A 20,038-nucleotide genomic window follows, 5' to 3' on the forward strand; every position below is an offset into this window, starting at 1 on the left:
GAATGCCTCCCTTCTCAAAAACCGTATGTGTCTGGTTTATTTCTGGGCTCTTGTGTTCATTAGTCTATGTGTCTGTTTTTATGCCACTACCATAAGATTTTGATTTCTTATAGCTTTATAATACAGTTGAAATCAGGCAGTGTGATGCCTCCAGCTTTATTCTTCTTTCTAGAGATTGTTTTGGTCATCCAAAGTCTTTCATTGTTTCATTCAAATTTTAGGATTTTTTTTTTCTTACTGCAAAAAAAGTCATTGGAATCTTGATAGGAAATTCATTGAGTCTATTGGTGGCTTGGGTAATTAACATTATTTCTTGCAATTCATAAACATGCAATACCATTCAATTCGTTGGTGGGTTTCTTTTTTGTATCTGTCATCAATGTCTTGTTTTCCGTGAAGAGATCTTTCACCTCCATGCTCAAGTTTATTTCTAAGTATTTTGTTCTTTTTTTTCCTAACATAAATGGATTGTGTTCTTTGTATCTTTTTCCCTTATATCTTTTTCAGATATCTTGTTGTTGGTGTATAGGAATGCTACTGCTAGTTGTACATTTATTTTCTATCCTACAACTTTACTGAATTCATTGATTAGACCTAACAGGGTTGTTTTTATAGTCTTTAGGATTTCTATATGTCACCTGCAAATAGAGACAGTTTTAACTTCTCCCTTCCCAATTTTTATGCCTATGATTTCTTTGTCTTGTCTGATGGTTCTGCTAGGACTTCGAGTACTGTATTGAATAGGAGTGTTGAGAGTGGGCACCCTCGTCTTGTTCCCCATCTTACATGACAAATTTTCAGTCTTTCACCAATGAGTATGATGTTAGCTGTGGGTTTGCCGTATGTGGCCTTTATTGTGTTGAGGTACGTTTCTTCACGATCCAATTTGTTGAGGGTTTTTATCATGAATGCATGTTGTACTTTGTCAAATGCATGTCAAATGCTTTTTCTGTATCTATTGAGATATTCATATGATTTTTATCTTTCATTCTGTTAATGTGATGTGTCACACAGTGATTGATTTGCATATGTTGAACCATCCTTGCACCCCCTGGACAAATCCCGGTTGATCGTGGTATATGGTCCTTTAAGATGCTGCTGAATTCAGTCTGTTAATACTTAAAGAGAATTTTTTCATCTATATTCATCGTGGACACTAGTATATAATTTTCTTTTCTTGTAGTCTTTTTATTTGGTTTTGGTATCATGGTGATACTGGCCTCTTAAAATGTGTTTGTGTGTATTCCTCTTATGTTGATATTTTTGGAAGAGTTTAAGTAGTACAGGTGTTAATTCTTCTCTTACGGCAGGTCTAGTAGTGAGGAACTCATTTAGCTTTTCTTTGTTTGGAAAAGTCTTTATCTCTCCTTTATTTCTGAAGGACAGCTTTTCCAAATAAAGCATTCTTGGCTGACAGGTTTTTTTCCAAGTGGAGATGTTTTGACCTGGAAGGTTCATTGAAGAAAGGTGACCGTGATCTTGCTGCCCTAGGCCAGAGTTTTCTGCACAGCCGTATTTCCTCTGACCCTCTAAGGAGGCATGGAAATCTGCCAGGGAACAAAGCCACACGGACAACCTCCTCACGTTAAACCCAACCCCCTGACAAGTGGTGGTGAAAGGCCAACCAGGCAGAGCAGCCTGAACAGCGGAGCAGCAGGCCCCTCCCCCAGAAGACAGACTGGAAGAACAGGTAAGTGACACGCTTATTTCCTACAGGACTGCAAAACTCCAGCGCCAGGGGAAACTAATATATTGAGGTCCAGGTGTTCCCTCTAGACTCATTTATACTTCAAGCTAAAATTTTACATTTATTTAATTTTTTTTACCTTGTTATCATCTCAAATACTCTTATTTCCCAATTTATGATTTGAAGTGGGTTTTTATATTTTCATATCTACCTTTTATACTTTTTATACCTCATACCAATCCTTTTCACACTACTACATTTTGTTATGTATGTGAAATGTATATGTTATATATATAAGTTCCAGATTGTTTGCAATTTTGGGACATGGTGTCTTCTAAGACAGAGACCAAAAATCAATCAGGAACAGACAGATCACCCCGCCTTGTCCACCCTGAGTGCTTATAGTCTCTCTGCCCCACTGTAATGACTGTTTAGGATAATCGTCGCTTTGTTTGGGTATCTGTGGTAGCTTCCGACCACTTGGAGTATTTTCTAGAGTGCGTCTTCCTTGGTTTGTGGTTGATATTTTGGACTCTGTGTATTCGCTCAACCATCCCTCAATAGAATGACTAGAAGGAGAACTCTCAACAAAGAAAAGAACCGGAGACCATGTCCTCTGCCACAGAACTAATTTTAAGGATATAAGCATGAAGTCAGAGGTAGCATTCAGGATGGCAATCGTAAAATCAATAGCTAGGGTAGGAAAAAGCATTAATGACAATATGTAATATATAAGGGCAGAAATGAGATCTAATCAGGCTGAACTTAAAAATGCTATGCATGTGATGCAGGCTGAATTGGACGCTCTAACAGCCAGGGTCAGTGAGGCAGAAAAGATAATAAGTGATCTAGAAGATGGGCTGATGGAAAGGAAGGAAATTGAAGAAAATAGAGAAAAACAACCCACAACACATGAAGAGAGACTTAGAGAATTTAATGGTACATTGGAAAGAACCAATATCAGGATCATTAGGACAAAGAAGGCGGGCTGGAAGGTATATTTGATCAAATCATGGCTGAGAACTTCCCAAATCTGGGGAAAGAAACATGCATTCACGTCCAAGAGGCAGAGAGGACTCCTCCTCAAATCAATAAAAATAGATCAACACCACGACATATAATAGTGAAGCTTGCAAATCCTAAAACCAAGGAAGCTATGCAGAGAGTAGCTAGAGGGAAGGGATTTCTTACATACGGAGGGAGGAACATCAGAATAACATCAGACCTGTCCACAGAAACCTGGCAGGCCAGAAAGGGCTGGCAGGGTATATTCAGGGTAATAAATGAGAAGAAAATGGAGCCGAGTACCTTATTTAGCAATGCTATCATTCAGAATGGAAGCAGAGATAAAGAGTTTCCAGGATAGACAAACTGAAAGACCATATGACCACCAAGCCATCCCTACAAGAAATAATAAGGGGGATACTGCAGGCGGACAGATCCCGAGGGTAACAGACCAGAAAGTAACAGAGACAATCTACAGAAACAGGGATTTTAAATACAATGGCACTAAATCCATAGCTTTCAATACATATTCTGAATGTAAATGCTCTGAATGTTCCACTAAAAAGACAAACAGTACAAGATTGGATTTTAAAAGTAAGACCTATCCGTATGTTGTCTACAGTAGACTCGGTTTGAACCTAAAGCCCCTCCAGATTGAAAGTGAAGGGATGAAGAACAATTTACCACACTAATGCATCTCAAAAGAAAGCTGGGTAGCAATCTTCATATCAAACAGATTAGATTTTAAACTAACGGCTGTAGTAAGAGATGTAGGGGGACACCGTATCATACTTAAAGGGCCTATCCAGCAAGAAGACTTAAAAATTATAAATTTCTATGCTTCCAATGTGGGAGCAGCCAATTATATAAACCAATTAATAACCAAAGTAAAAAAACTTATCTATAAAATACGTTAATGGTGGGAGACTTCACCACTTCACTCACAACAATGGACAGATCATCTAAGCTGAAGATCAAAATAGAAACAACTTAAAAGACATTATCACTGAGGTAAAAACACAGTCCACAAGACGGGAGACCGTAGTGCAAACCATGGGTCTGAAAGGGGCTCAATATCCGGAATATACAGAGAACACATAAACTCAGCAACAAAAACCAAACCAAATGTAATGTGTCAATGTGCAAAAAAATGTGAATACACACATCCTCAAAGACACGCACATGAAAAGGAATTTGAAAAGATACTTGACTCACTAATTTTTAGGGAAATCCACATTTTATTTTATTTACTTATTTTAAAAAATATTTATTTGACAGAGAGAGACAACGAGAGAGGGAACACAAGCAAGGGGAGTGTGAGAGGGAGAAGCAGGCTTCCCACTGAGCAGGGAGCCTGATGCGGGGCTTGATCCCAGGACCCTGGGATCATGACCTGAGCCAAAGGCAGATGCTTAATGGCTAAGCCACCCAGATGCCCCAGAAATCCACACTTAAAAAAGCAATGAAATAGCATTTTTCATCAAGATGACTCTTCCACACACACACACACACACAAAAAGAATTAGAAGAAAAGAAAAGAACAAGTGTTGGCAAAGATATGGAGAAATTGAAACCTTGTTCATTGTGTGTGGTAGGAATATTTGAGCATAGTTGTGAAATCAGTATGGTAGTTCTTAAAAAAAATTAAAATTAGACTTACCCTGTGTTCCAGTAATTCTGCTTTTGGGGTATATACCCAAATTAATTGACACCATGGTCTTGAAGATCTGTCTGAACATACATTTTCATGCCATCATTAGTCATAATAACTAAACCATGAAAACAATCCACTATCTGTCCAAGGAGAAACAGATGTTGTTTATACACACGATGGAATAAGAATGAATAATATCTCAGAAGAGGAAGAAAACACTGACATATGCCACAACATGGGTGAACTTTTACATTAAGTGCATTCATAAAAATGCAAGCTCTGACTCCACTTTTGGGACCTACCCAAAGTAGATTCATAAAGACAGAAAGTAGAATGGTGTTGCCAAGGGCTGGAATGAGGCAGTAATGGTAAGTTTCTGATTCATGGTGTAGAGTTTTAGTTTCACAAGATGAAATGAGATGTGAAGTTGGGTTAGACGGAGGTTGTAGAAAGGGTATTAATGCATTTAATACATTTAAAATGTATTCCATGAACTTAATGTACTTAATGAAATATAAACCTATAAATGGTAGATTTGTAGACGGTAGATGGTAGATTTTTGATTATGTGTATTGTATGTCAATAAAAATATTTTTTCTTTAAAAACTGCAAATACAGAGAAATGAACACAGGACAATTTAGTCTTGCCATTTTGGTGCTGCTATTTTGTCTCACCCATTTTCGTGGAGACAACTTTGATCCAACAAAATGTTCTCATTCTGTGCCCACTTAAAAGCTTAAAATCAGAATTTTCCAAAACATGAAAATTTTTTCAAAACGGTATTTTCAGAGTTAATTTAATAAGACATTTTATTCCTTGATCAATTTTTAAAAATATAGCACAATTTAAAATTCTATTTTATCTACTTTAACTTTAATTCACTGATCTTAAAAATCAGAATCAATTTTTTATGCAAATGGCTTGGATTTTTTATCCATATCATAGTCTACTGACTGTGGGTTCTGCTGTTTTACATTTTGCTTATGTGTCATTATTTTTACCAAGTCAACTTGCCTGATGCCCATTATGAATATTAAAATATTTTTTGCCCAGTTTTATTGATATAATTGATCACTGTATATAATTGACACACTGTGTATGTGTAAGGTATTATGTGATAAGAAATCTCAGAATTTACTCTCTTAACACCTCTCAAACCATAGAGCGGTATCAACGGCAGTCATCATGTTGTACTGTAAATCCCTGTTATTTATCTTAAAACTGGAAGTTTCTACCTTTTCACCATTCACTCAATCCCTGCCCCCACCCTCCCCTCTGTTTCTTGTTACTTTAATCTGATCTGTTCTTCTGAATTAGTTTTCCGCCTTTTCTTTTCTTTGTTTTAGATTCCACATAAAAGGGGAAAATGTCTATGTATCTATCATCTGTATAGTATCTATCTCCCTATATATATCTATACCTACACATATATAGTGTTTGCCTTTCTCTGTCTCACTTGTTTCACTTGGCATAATGCCTCTAAGTCCAAAACTGTTATCACACTTAGCAGGATTTCCTTTTCTTATGGCTGATTAATATTCCATTATGTAGGTAACACTTCTTTATCCATTCACCACTAATGGGCACTGATGTTTTCCTTGTCTCAGCTATGGTAAATAAAGCTTCTTGCACATGGAAGTGCAGGTATTTCTTAGACATATTCCTTTGTTTTCTATGGAATGTTCCCAGACGTGGAGCTGCTGGACATACGGTGGTTCTGTGTTCAGTGTTTTGAGGACGCTCCATACTGTTTTGCACAGTGCCGGCGCCAGTGCGCATAGGCTCCTTTGCTCCACATCCTCACCAGCATTTGTTGTCTCTTGTCGTTGTTATGACAGCTGCTCCAATTGATGTGATAGGTCATTGCACTTTGGGCTTGCACATACCTGCTTATCATTTGTTTATGTTCTCTGGGAAAGTGCCAGAGCACTGAACACTGTCTCTGGGGTCCAGCGGCAAGACCAGTCTCCATTAGACCTTCAGGGTCCTCGTTTGGACATACAAGGGTGGGTGCAGAATCACTCTTCTGGCTGAGGTGAGGGTGCTGGAATAGTAAAGAGGACACCATGGGAGTGGACAGAAAAAGGAGGAAAGGGAGGTTTCTGTGGTCCCTTATTCTGCTCTTGGAGCCTGGAGATCCTGCTCCTTTGCCACTCTGACTCTGGAAAGCCACTGCCTTGAGGACACCCAAATGAAAGCACCCTTTCTTTGGTGGTGTGCCTGCCTGGGGCTGTACCACTAGAGACAGAGAACGTGATGCAGGGTGCTTCCTTGTCCGTGGTGCCTCATCAGTTCTGCTGGAGATACTGGAGCAGGAAGAGTCAGGCAGAGGCCATTGTGGTTGTCCCCTCGCCCAGAAAAGCTCGAAACTTTTAGTTGCGCTTCTCCCTACAGTCTAGCTTGTTAAAAGGGGAGGTGGGCTCCAAGATCTTCTCAGTTATTCATTCAGTAACTATACACTAAGCACTCCCCTATGCCAGGTACCTTGGTGGACCCATGAGGAGAGCTGAAAATACCAAGAGCTCCCTGCTTTTAGGGGCTCACAGTCTGGAGATGGACAAAGCACAAACCAAAGACGCGAAAGAAAAGAGCAAGTGCTATATACGACGACTGAAGTGTGTAATGAAGGAAGGCTGGGGAGTCATTGGATAGGAAAATATGAAAGGCCTCACTGAGGGTGACATTGCTGAAAACAGATTGACAAAAGGGAGCTAGACCTGCACACGTCTGTGTGCAGTGTGTCAGAAAGAAGGGACCGCTGTTGCAGACACTCACTAACAGAGCTGGTTTGGCCAGAGGAGGTGAAAAAGGCAGCCCTCGTGGCTGGAGGGACACTAGGAGGAGAGCAGAGGGGAGGGAGGAAGGCAGGGAGAGGTGCTGAGGCCTGGGAGACTGTTACTTATCTATTGTTCCTATGTTACTGCATTGCCCCAATACCCTTAATCTTAAAATGTATATATTTAATTTCTCACAGTTTTTGTGGGTGAGGAGTCCAGGCACAAATAAGCATAATTCCCCAGGCTCAAGGTGTGTCAGAGGCTGCAGCAGTGACTGAGGCTAGACTGGCAGAGGATTTTCTCCCAAGTTGGCTCACATGATTCGGGAAGCTGTTTGGACTCAGAATCTGAGTTCCTGTGTGTCTTCTGGCCTTGGCACAGGCCAGGTTCTCTGCCATGTGTGCTTCTACACATGGCAGCTCAAAATATCTGTGCTCGATTTTTGGTTCAGAGATGAAGAAGAAAAAGGGAAAGGGAGTGAGACGCAGAACACAAGAAAAGTAACTAGGAAGTTAGAAACTCTTTGCAATTGAAACTTAGACATCACATTTCATCACATTGGCTGCATCCTATTGGTCAGAAGCCAGTAACTAACCACCTAATGGGTAGAGAGTGATGCCTATACCACAAGTCTGGATCGGTGGGAGCCACTGTGAAGGCTGCTCCGCTCATAGACAAAAATGAGGCAACTGGGGCGCCTGGGTAGCGCAGTCGTTAAGCGTCTGCCTTCGGCTCAGGGCGTGATCCTGGCGTTATGGGATCGAGCCCCACATCAGGCTCCTCCGCTAAGAGCCTGCTTCTTCCTCTCCCACTCCCCCTGCTTGTGTTCCCTCTCTCGCTGGCTGTCTTTCTCTGTCAAATAAATAAATAAAATCTTTAAAAAAAAATTTTAAAAAATGAGGCAACTGGGTCTCATTCTAATTATAATGGGAAACAATTGAACAGTTTAACTACAGAGGATAGCAATATCTGCTTCTTCGTTCATTTCCACCCCATCATAGTGCCCACATTTACACAAGGCCAAGTGGGAAAGTGTTCCAATATTACATTGTTGGAGCCCAGGCCTCTGTTGAGCGGCCCTCCATGCCAAGTCCCACCCCTTCTTGTAATTCTTCCATCCTGAAAATTGTGCTTCAGATACACAGGGGACCACCCCACCCATGTTATATTATCCACATACACCTGATGATGTCTCTAAGAAGTGGATTCTAGCCTGATCCCCACTAAGCAGCTTGGGAAAGTGGGGAATATGTGAGAGACACAATGATTTAGGACACAGAACTGGGAAAACAAAAAAGGTCTGAATTCAGCTCTGTCTCCTGAAACCTCAGACCCTGGTTACATTTCCAGAGAGTGGTGGCTATGGCATTTTTCGCTCATAGTGTACAGTTAAGGAGATGACATGGGGGAGAAAAGTAAACAGTTCGTTGCCAAGAGACGGCAGAGGCCAAGGTACTGGAATCTTGAAGAAGCGACCTCACTTCCTTGGTGATAGGCCCCAATTGAACTTAGAACTCTGGTAACCAGGCACATACATTCAACGAAAGCCTGCTTTCCAGCTCACTTGAGTGGAGACGTCAAGAGAACAAGATGTTCTGTTGCTGTATTCCTACTTTCAGGGGCTTTGGGCCCAAGAAAGTCCAGAGTGAGAGACTTTTATGTCACTGTAGACATCAGCTCAGCCTTCTTCTCTGAAGCTTCTGGTTATGTGGCAGGAGACACCAATAGGTAACACAAGGCAGCTCAGGGCAGCCCACTGAAGAGAGGCAACAACAGTGATCCTACTTCAGCAGGCCCACACCTCTTGCCCCTCACTAAGTGTGTGTGTGTATGTGTGTGTGTGTGTAGAGGAGGGGGCAGAGGAAGGATGCCCTTCCTGGGCAGAAGCAAGGTGCCAGGTGTTGGAACCTGGCCCATCTTTCATGTTCACACCCCAGGTCATAGCAGGCAGGATGAGAAGCTGAGTGCTGGGGACCAAGCTCAACCACCTGTATGTTAATCATGAGCCCTAGGGTTTCATCTGGCTTCCTCTTTGTTGTATGTCTTTTCTGCTGCTTCTCTTAGCCTTAACTGGAGAACACGATTTCTAATGGGGCTGGCCCCTTGTGGCAATGTCCCGTGAGGCCACTAATGTCTCCTGGCCCCATATATATGGGGCACTGCATTTTCGGAGCTGCACCCAGGAGATCATTGATGAGCTGGTCTGTGACTTCAACTATTCCAACTTCCTAGACAAGTGTCAGGTCCACCAGACCACCCAGGATCAGTGCTGCCTGAGGTGAGAATGGGAAGAGGGTTCTCCACACCCAGGGCCCCCACACAAATATGGGGGCAAACCTGTGGCCCTCCTATTCTCACATGATAGCTACAACCACAGGTTTATCTATCTGCCCTGTACTTAAGTACACATCAGATACCTAGTAGCTATCATGTGAGAATGCGCATCTGAGAGGGGAGTAGAACCAGAGGGATGAATAGTTGGAGGGGAAGAGTCCCCCTTGGGAGGAGCCACCTTGAACAGCAGCGTGGAGCTTGGAGTTTGTGAGGATGATCAGGATGCAAATGCCCTCCTTCCTTCCCTCGTCTCTATTTGCTCCTGGGCCATCTTGTCCTGGGCCCCTCAGTGAAAAAGAATGGAGTGAAATCCAGGGAGTCCAACCAGGCTCAGGCCACATTCTCAGCTTTCTGAGCTCTAGCTCTGACCTGTGACCCCTATCTAGGACACTAGTCTCCCATGTGAAATAGCTGGGTGAACAAACCTCCCCCTGTTCTCTAGGAGCTGTTCAAGAACCTGCTGACCCATCAGTGCCTGGGCTCCGTCTGGTCCAAGCGCAATAAGCCTGGCAGTGAGCACCTGGCACCCACAGTCCGGGCCACTGTCGCCCAGTTCAACGGTGTGGCCAAGTGTGTCATCACCACCTGCCTTGGCAACCCAAGCATGACAGCCCGGGACAGGGCCATGGTGGTGGAGCACTGGATCAAGGTGGCCAAGGTATGCAACGGGAAGCCCAGCCGAGGTGCTCTCCTGAGTCTCGGGCACTGCTCTTCCCTTGATCGGGTGTCAGGGTGGAAGGCCCTGGTCTTTGCCCTAGGGACTGTGCAGTCCCTAGGCTCTTCCTTCCAGAGGCTGACTGTGACTTGCATGGCCCAATGTTGGGATGCTCAGTTCCTACTTGACTTCTTCCTTGGAGTGAGGTAAAATCCTTTCTCTCCCAGCAGTGGGACTCTCTGGGCCTCACGTGTGACCTTCGGCAGGTCCCTGGACATCTGCTTCATCCAGGAGGAGTGATTTAAACTGAGGGTGACTGAAGCTCTAGAGAAAATCAGCCTCCACTACCCACGTGACAGCTCATTCTCTTCCCTCCCCAGGCCTGTCAAATCCTGCAGAACTACTACTCCCTGAATGCCATCGTCTCGGCTCTGCAGACTGTCTCAATATACCACCTCAAGAAGACATGGGAGAACGTTTCCAGGTGAGACGGTCTCTCTGCATGGACGGACCAGGATGGATGAGGGGTCTCCCAGAGGCCTGTCCTCTTCCCCCTCAGCCAGCTTGGACCTCCTGGGAAGCAGCAATCCCTGACTACAGGACCTGGGCTGGCAGGCGGGTCTCTCAGCCTCCCTGGAGAATAGGCCACCATGTCTCCTGCTTTAGAAATCAGTTTTCCTAAATGGTCCCCCACAAGGCTGAGCTGAATAAATATTTTCATGTGTTTACTTTACAACCACTAAACTCTGCCCAATTGCAACCAAAATTGACCAAAACAGAGCTGCTCAATTAATATGGGAATGGAGTCCTAGGATGACCTACATCAGAGCTCTCTCCCATGTCCTACAAAGACCTTAGTGCTCAGAGGATCCCAGAGAAAACTGTTATCCAGGCAATTTGACACTTTGGGGTTCTCAAATAAAAGGGACTTGCACTCAACCCTGCCACATTATTCCTCCAATCGTCCTGCCTCCTTTCCCTCTATTCAGGAAGTGCTTTCAAAACTTTAAAAAGCTGGGCACTGAAGACAACCCACAGAGCAGGAAACTAGTCATCAAAGTAGCATGGAAGGTGCAGGTCTGGAAAGAGAAGAAGGGTGTGAGGGAACAGGGTCCTGCATGGATGAAATAGGGAATGGCCTGAAGCATTCCTTGGAGAGGGGAAGCCTTTGGCATGAATGTGGTGACAGGCTGGGGTGAAGATTCCGTTGGGGGTGGAACAACCAGGTGCTGCTCAACCAGATTCCCTAGCCTAGACACCCTGTCTCTCTGTGTCAACAGCTAGTCCAGATGGACACCTGTACAAACCTTGAAAGCCCAGAGGACAGGGCTCTGCTCAGTGAAGGGGTTGGGATGGGTTGAGGGCCACAACAATCATGATAGTAATACGATACTGAGTCCTCAGGAGACGATGGGAGGTAGGTAGATTTCTCACTTTTCCTGATGAGAAAACAGGCTCAGGGAGGCCAGGCTGCAAGCTCAGGGTCACACATAGAGTGAATGTTGGAGCTGAGATTTTTCTAGAATCACTCATGGCATGCTTAAGGATAATGTTTATCAGTTATCAGCTGACTTAAGTCAGATGTCTAGGGCCTGAATTAAAAGATGGTGGGGGCAAGTGGACTGAGGGTATTACGGTCTCAAGGATCTTGTCCTTGGCCCTGCAGGAGCAACCATCTAATAAATCTGCCACCCTGGTGATGGCCCTCCGGAGAGCCCAGAAGAAGAGGCTGCAGAAGAAGGTGAGTGTGCCTGAGGCCCAGGGCCTCCAAAGTCAGAGGAGAGGGGCTTCTCCCTGAGGGCTGGAAGCCTCCAAATCAGTACAGGTGGGACTTCAACTCCAGCTCCACTTCCTGTTGCTTCTAAAATTCTTGTTTCAAAGTGACCAGCAGGAGGGTCTAGAAAGCTGGATCCAGAATGGGTTTCGGGATGGGGAGGAGCCCAGGGCTATATACCCTGTGATTTTCTAAAAGCAGGCCCTGGAGGTGATTAGGAAGAGTATGATGTTCTTGGAGGGTGAGGGGAAAGGGAATTGAGGGGAGACTGCTAAGGGTCCTAGGCTGCTCCATGTGGGAAACTGGGGTGGGCGAGGAGGCTGCAGCATTTTCAGGGGAGGGTCCCTGTGGGCACCAGAGAGCAGGGACTCATCCCAACCCTCCCCCTCATGACACAGGGTGTTGTCCCCTAACTTGGCACTTTCCTCACTGAACTGGTGATGCTGGATATTGCAATGGAGGACTATCTGGAGGTGGGTGAGCCTGAGGATTGTGGGGGAGGGACCAGAATCCGGAGGTTTGGGAGCAGAGCGCCCCTGTACTGAGCCCTGAGCTCTCAGGACTCGGCAAACCTCCCCTCATGACAGCCTCACGGCTACCCTGTGAGCCTGGGGGCTGTTGCCCATCTCAGGGATGAGCGAGGTGAGGCTGCAGTTAGGCCACGGCTCCCGGTGCCGAAGACTGGTGAAGCAGCAGAGCTTCCTGAAGGCAAAGCTGCATGAGGTCTGTCTGAGTGGACCTCAGCCTCCCCCGGTGAGTTTGCCCGTGGAGGGAGAATGAAGTCAGGACCCTCCACGTCAGCAAGCACCTCAGTAGCCGCAGCAGCCCCTTCCTGCCTGAGGCTTCGGCCTCCCCCACTGTCTTCCGAGAGGGTGGTGCTGCAGGGTCCCGACCTGTAGCCAGTCCATCTGCCCCATGTCCTCCTTTCTCTGGACCCCAGAGCCTGGCCTATTTCCCAGGCCCACTATCTGTGTATGCACGGCCCCCTCACGGGTCCTGGCCATGGTGCAGCATGAGAAGGGATGGGAATCAAGTGCTCCTAAGAACCAGGGGCCTCATTCTGATGGACTTTGTCTGCTTTCCACGGGAATGAGATCAATGACCACAAAAGAAATAAGGTGAGCATATGTGGCGCTTCCCGCAGGGAAGGGTAGGGAGTGGGCCTCAGAGATGTCCCTGGGAAGAACATTGCTTGGCTCCATCCCCTCCACCTCACATTTCCTGGGATCCCTTGAGAAGAAAGCAGTGCAAGACCCATCCCATTAGGAGATGGGGACAGACGCATGGCATCCAGGAGAACTTCCCGGAGGAGAGGCTACTGATATTCACCTCTGAGAACAGGTGGAGACCGGATCAATCTCTAGGCAGGAGGGTGGCCATGTGTGCCAGGACCTGGGATGGGTGCCCGGTCCTGCTGCTCAACCCTCACCAGACCCTGCAGCTCCCGCTCCCCCCCGCCAAGGCTCCCTATACATCCTGTGCTTCTCTCTCTGCTCAGGAATACCAAGTCATGACGGACATCGTGCTGCTCCAGGTGGCTGCTGAGAATTACACCCTAGAGCCCGAGGATCCTTTTCAGGCCTGGTTCCAGGCTATGGAGTCGCTCAGCGAGGCTGAGAGGTGAGGCCCATCAGGAGCTGGGTCGCTGAGGTTCGCGGTGGACTCTTTTCTGCTGGCCACTCCTGGGATCCTTCCTCCGTGGTCAACCTCAGGCCTTGTTGCCGGGGTGCCAGAGTCCAGCTGTGAGCAAACACTGGCAGGGACTCTTGAATGGAAGCTCCTGGGCAACTCACACGTGTCCCTCTGTCCTTAGCTACACCCTGTCCTGCCAGCTGGAGCCCCGGTCCTAGCTGGTCAGCAGCACTCAAGAAGGAGAAGAACTAGCCGCAGTCAACCTCAGGGCTGAGCAAGTGTCCAGTGGCCCTGCAGGGATTCCTCAGCAGCTGGGGATTTGCGGTGCATGCGCCCCATGTGTTCCACACCCCTTCCTCCCATCTATTTAGTTATTTGACGGGGGGCAATATTTATTCTCTTAAATAGTAAGTGGTAAATTCAAATATTATTATATTAAAGCCCTTTTTTCTTTTAGAGCCCAAGAGTGTGGTTTGTTCTTTTACTTCCTACAGTAACGTAAAAGATATAGACTCTCATATTCATTCCTGAACTAAGGAATCTTAAAGCGTCATCAGCTATTGTATGTGGGAGGAAGGAGAAGAGCCAGTCCTCCTCCCTAGCTACTCATACAATCCCGAATTCCTCCATCACCACAACTGTGCCTGGAAGTTTGTTGAATGTTCCCTTCCTCGGAGATAGAGCAGAAAAGACTGTCCCAGGTCTTGACCTCCTGAGTAGGAAAGTCAAAGTGTGGACCTAGGCCTGTGTCCCCGTTGCTGATGCTCTGTGCTACTGATCTGCACTTATCACTCAGCTACGGGATCATTAGTCACAGAGCAGGGGGGTTTCAGCATCCGTGTACACTCCCAAAGTACTAAAGTGTACACATTTCCCAAACACTGACCACGTTATAAGGTGGCCTCAGTGGTCACATAACCCAGAACAACTATAGATGGATTTAACAGCCAGCTCTGACATAGTCATTAGAGTGAAAGTCACATAGAAAGTCCACATGCTCCTGGTCAGTCCACTGATTCTGAGAGCTAAGAGGCCCCATGTAGGACAGTGCAGGCCAACATCTGTCATAGCTGAGGTCATTGCTTGTACATGGCCCAGAGCACTTAAGAATCAGGAAGATAATTTAATGTGATTTATGACATCACCATACCATGAGAAATGCTCAAATCCTGTAAGTCCATACCCAAGATACAGTGGCAAATAGGAATTTAAAGTAAAACTTGGCTTTTAGCTTGGTGCCCATCACCCTTGTTGCAAATCTCCTAAACAGCTGGGTTAGGGAGTGTCAGTGTTCACTCCGTGCCTCCTTTACTTTCCCCATTGTGCAATCTTGGCACCCTTGTCACAGATCATTTATCTATGTACGTGTGAGTTTATTTGGGGGCTCTCTGCTCTGTTCCACTGGTCTACCGGCCTGTTTTTATGCTAGTACCATTCTGTTGGATTACCGTAGCTTTGTAATATGCTTTAAAGTCAGGAAGTGGGGGGATTCCATCTTTGTTCTTCATTCTCAAGATTGTTTTGGTTATTAGGGGTCCTTTGTGGTTCCATATATATTTTAGGGTTTGTTTGTTTGTTTGTTTCTATGCAGTGACATTGGGATTTCTGTAGGTCGCTTCCTCTAGGACCTGGTGGTTGACCTTACTGTTTAGTGTCCCAGAGTCTTAAGTTGTGCCTGTCATGTGTGCACGAGCCCAGAAGTGCCTATACATGAATGATCAGATCAGGCCAGCAAACTACAACCAAGAAACAACCAGCGGAGGGCAAGTGACCTCTTTTTCATCTTTGGATTCTAGAACTGTGCTCTCCAGGGTGCTAGCCTCTAGCCACATGTGTCTGCTTATAATTAATTTTACACCAACATTCAGCGAATTAAAATAACACCACATTGCTCAGTCACACTAGCCACATTTCAAATGTGCGCATACTAATTTGAATCTCAGGTGGTAAGTTTGGAGGTAAGAGCTGCAATGTGCCTGTAGAACTGAGAGTGTGAAAGCTGATTCATTCAGCATCTCTGTCTCATTCGAAGGTTTGTAACTGTGATCAATTCTTGTTGAAGGGCTCTGACTCCACCAAGTATAGAGAACTTCTGAGAACCCACAGGAAATATCAGGTTGATGCCGTATGACCCACACAACCTCAACTAGAGGAGGAGGATAGGGTGAGCCCCTCTAATTGATGTGTTTCTATATATCATATTTGTGTTTCTATAGATTTTCTTGTGGAGAGCATTCAAGATTCCAGCAGTGAGGAGGATGACTCTCCAGGTAGGGAACAACACTCAGGTAGGAAGCAATGCAAGAGGGTTCCGGGTACAGTTGGGTTGCACCTGCTGCTCTGGAGACTGCGGAAGGTGGATAAGAAAGCAGAAGGGTAGGGAAATATATGTACAAGTCTGATTTGTTCATTTCATATTTTAATGACATATTAGTAAGAGGAATGGAGTCCATAGGTATCAGGTGTGCTGTGTTTGCAATCATTTTTGCTTTCCTATTTAAAAATTCTTTCCCATGGGGGCGCCTGGGTGGCACAGCGGTTAAGCGTCTGCCTTCGGCTCAGGGCGTGATCCCGGCGTTATGGGATCGAGCCCCACATCAGGCTGCTCCGCTATGAGCCTGCTTCTTCCTCTCCCACTCCCCCTGCTTGTGTTCCCTCTCTCGCTGGCTGTCTCTATCTCTGTCGAATAAATAAATAAAATCTTTAAAAAAAAAAAAAATTCTTTCCCATGAAACCTGTACTTCCTTCTCTTTCCCACTGCCAGATGTCAAAGCTTAGGTTCTGTTTCATTAGCACCTCTTGGGATTTTGGTATCTTTCTTGTTATTAACCTTGATGGATGTAATCTGGTGCGACCCAACAGACACTTGAATCTGGATACAAAGTTCTAGCATGAGCCAGGAGGTAGATGAGAGGTCAACTCTCTCCCTTTTAACGTACAGGACTAGTAACATTATGTTCCTGTCCTGTTTGCTCCTCCTTAAAGGCCACTTCCATAGCTAGGTAAGTTGAAGAATCTTTCCTCTGCAATTTTGCATATGCTCCAATGTCCTTTAGCTCATCCCAGCCTCCATACCTCACCCAAGTCTGAACTGTGAATGTGCTTCCATCTGAAAGAGGCCCATGTGCAGCTGCCCTGGAGACCCTCCATGGCCGGCAGGGATTCTAGAGGACTGTATGAGGAGCTGCTGGGCCTATTTCACACACCCGCTTTTACAGCCCTGCTGACCTGGTCACCTGGCATTGACCACAGGACACGACCTCTCTCTGGGCAGCAGGGCAGGGAGTCAGTGCTCCTCTCAGAACCCACTGCCTCAGCCACACATTGGCCCTGCCCCCCACACCTTGGTCATGCCTACCCCAGGCCTGCCCAAAGCCCACCCTCCCAGTCCTTCCAAGGTTCAGGGCAAACTCTGGCAGGTAGTGTGTGTTTATGTGATCGCATCAGCTGTAGAGCCCCTGTTGCCCCACGTATAGACTAAGGGAATTTAGACAAGTTAGCTTACTTCTGATTTCATGTTCATGCTCTCTAGGGGGCTAGGAAACCTATGGGATTTTTTGAGAACGATCTTCAAGTAACTGCAATTACCCCAGGCACAGGACAGGTAGTATGTGGAACTCATTGCCATTCTCTCCCATAGGGCCCAACAAAACCCCAGTCCCATTACAGGTGCCCCCTGGGTTTGGATGGATTGGTTAATTGATCAATTGATTGATGAGGGAGGGTGGCAGTATACCCATGATCATTCATCCGGTGTCCCCATATTTTAAAATAACATGGCTGGTAGAGGCTGACACGGAGAAGGACGATGAACACTAAATAGTGGAGAGAAGTGGAAGGGGAGTACTGAGTCATGAGTACCGAGGAAGGCAACATCACACACAGAAATGCATGCGGACAGTGACTGCCTTCTTGTAAGGACAAGATGACACAGGAGTTCATTCATGGTCACAGTTATGAAATTTGAAGGCTGGAAAAAATATGTTGCAGATCACAGAGACCCATTCCCTCAATGCAGAGGGGAAGACAGAGTCATCCCCAGGTCGGCCGTTATCCTGCCAGGAGCAGTGGGTCCAAGTTCTCACCCCAACCCTGACTGTCCCCGTCCTTTCCCAAGGCTCCTCCTCCCCACTCCTACAATTATCCATGCACAGGATCACATGCAGGGAGCAAAACTCTACATGCAATTTATTTCCTCTTTCCTCTCTTTTCACTTTGTTTTTGCTATCTATAAGCTCCTCTTTGTAGCTCTTCCCCCATTCCCTCTTTATAATTCTCATCCTGTAGTATGTGGTCTCATACAGGCACTTAAGGTCCTTGGATCAATGTCTATAAAACCTCCTGCAGCCTACCTCATTCACATTCTTAGTGTTGCTCTGGCCCCTTACGCTGGGTCTGTACCACGGACTCCTGCTGAGCAGCCCTGAATGGCCCCAGCCAGGAGCTGGGCTGGGAGTCGGAAGGGTCCCTGCTGGGGGGGCCCTGGGAATTCTGGATCTGCCCTCAGCATCCTCCACTTAATGGTTACCTGCCCTGGGCGGCTCTGGTTATGCCTGATTCTTGTCTTCCTTTCAGCTGTGAACAAATTTTTTTGTAATGGACTCAAAAGAAGGAAAAGACAAAGCAAATTGGGGCAAAGAAGAACAGGAAGAGGAAATGTGAGTGCAGGGCGCTTGGGATGAAAACGGTAAAGCAAACGAGTGCACATGTTCTCCGTTGCTTCCCTAACTTCCTTGTTGGCACGGCAGGAAAACCAACCAAACACTGGGGTGACCGCTGATGCATGCGGCCACAAAAGCGGAGACAGGGTGGTGGTAATAGTACATACAGGCAACATAACTACCTTCCAAGGACGCTGCCACACTCTTTCTGAGCTAATTATGTGTAATCGTCGTGCCTAGACTATACATGGAGTAGATGATTTTATTCATGTAACCTAATAAGTTAGATATTATTCTTAAGTCCTTCTATAGGAGGCTGCCAGGGTCCTGGAGATGCTCTGTGTGTCAAATTGGTGTTGGCAACAGATGCATTTATATTACAGGAAACCATAAAGCTAGACATTTAAGATTCAGGGACTTTACAATATGTAAAGTAAACATCAATTAAAAAACAAATGTAAAACTATTTTTTTCTACAAAACAACTCAGGCACAGATCGTTTCCTCTGATTTCTACAAAGTGTTTTAGAAGTGATGCCACTCTCCGACATCCTCTTCCAGAGAACATATGCAGAGGGAACACACCTACACTGCTTTCATCAGATCAGGAGAATTTGGATGCCACCTAGCAATAGACATCACAGTAAAGGGAAATCACAGGTTAACTCTTCTGAACGTAGATGTCAAGATCCAAAACCAAACATCAGTGGTCTATAAATCCACAGAGTTTTTATAAAGGAATGAAACTGGGATTTCATGGAGTGATTTCCATTGGTTGATGTGAACAGGATTACTGGGTGTTTGGGTGCTGCCTGGGACAGTGGTGAGAAGGGACAATGCCATTGGGTTGGTGGAATGAACATTTGGTGGCAGAGGGAAGAAACTCTCTCCCTGCAACTGCAAGGTCTAGAGAAGGGTGAGGAGTCTACAGAGACTTCAGAGTTTGGGGAGCAGGAAGTGCACACTCAGAGTGTAGGCTCTGCCTGCTCAGGCTATTGCTCAGATCAGTGGTCAGAAGACAGTGGAGGACATGTCAGCTTCATCTATTAAACCAGCAAAGCACCAGTCCATCAGGTCACTTTCCTCATTAGCTAGTGGTTCATCCAGGGTTGGTTCTTGAAGGCCAAGCTGATTCATTAGAGAGGAATTATATGTGCAAGTTGGCTTGGAAAATCCTGGGCTCTGGGCCACATAGGAGTCAAGCAGAGCACTGGTCACACCGTCGGTCTGCCTTGAGGCAGCTGATGTGTGATGACGTGGGAGGAGGAGGGATTTTCCCCCGACCTGTTAAGGGACTTCCTTTCAGGAAAATATCATAGCTTTTGGGTCAGAGATTGAAACGTTTGGGTGGAGGCATGTGCCCTTCTCTTGGCTCCAGCACCTTCTATGTCCTGACAGCAACTTTGGGGCAGGAAAATTTGGGGAATGGAGGGAGGGTAGCCCTTGGTTCAGAAGTCCAGCACATGATCTGGAGGACTCAGGGGAGGCGGTAGGGGTTGTTCAAGGATCTCTGTCCCCAAGGAAACAACTACTTTCCTATCTCAGATCTGTCATCAGCCTTGTGACTCCAGGCGTCATTTAAAATCTCTACAATTTAGAGCCATGAATCACAAAACAGGGGTCACAGCACCTACCCTGCATAACCCATGAGGATGATGGGGGATGACAGGAAATGATGACAGATACTCTCCATGAGCTGTAAAGCATCATGCCCATGTGAGGGCTGAAATGTCACCTTGCACCCTCCCCTGCCCTGTATCTGTTCGAGTTTCCTCTCCGGAGGCAGCCACTCCTGTATTCCTTGCTTATTCTTGCAGACAGTTAATGCTGGAACACTTATGTAGCACTTACGCAGCACC

The 20,038-nt window shown here is 45.9% G+C and overlaps 1 protein-coding gene and 1 long non-coding RNA gene across 2 annotated transcripts in view; both read left to right on the forward strand.

The window, feature by feature from the left end:
• The window catches only part of LOC148108152 (uncharacterized), a 100,024-nt gene extending 86,047 nt beyond the window's left edge, over positions 1 to 13,977 (forward strand). The window contains exons 6-9 of the mRNA XM_087853928.1: positions 10,494 to 10,597; positions 11,780 to 11,854; positions 13,386 to 13,507; positions 13,701 to 13,977. Coding sequence (XP_087710054.1) covers positions 10,494 to 10,597; positions 11,780 to 11,854; positions 13,386 to 13,507; positions 13,701 to 13,737 — 338 coding nt within the window. The 3' untranslated portion in view covers positions 13,738 to 13,977. The remainder of the gene's footprint in view (positions 1 to 10,493; positions 10,598 to 11,779; positions 11,855 to 13,385; positions 13,508 to 13,700) is intronic.
• LOC148108148 (uncharacterized) overlaps positions 1 to 20,038 on the forward strand; it is a 183,592-nt gene that overhangs the window by 143,485 nt on the left and 20,069 nt on the right. The window lies entirely within an intron of this gene.

The sequence above is a fragment of the Ursus americanus genome, chromosome 22 (assembly GCF_024610735.1).
Source record: "Ursus americanus isolate L20-20 chromosome 22, mUrsAme1.1.p, whole genome shotgun sequence".
Lineage (NCBI taxonomy): Eukaryota > Metazoa > Chordata > Mammalia > Carnivora > Ursidae > Ursus > Ursus americanus.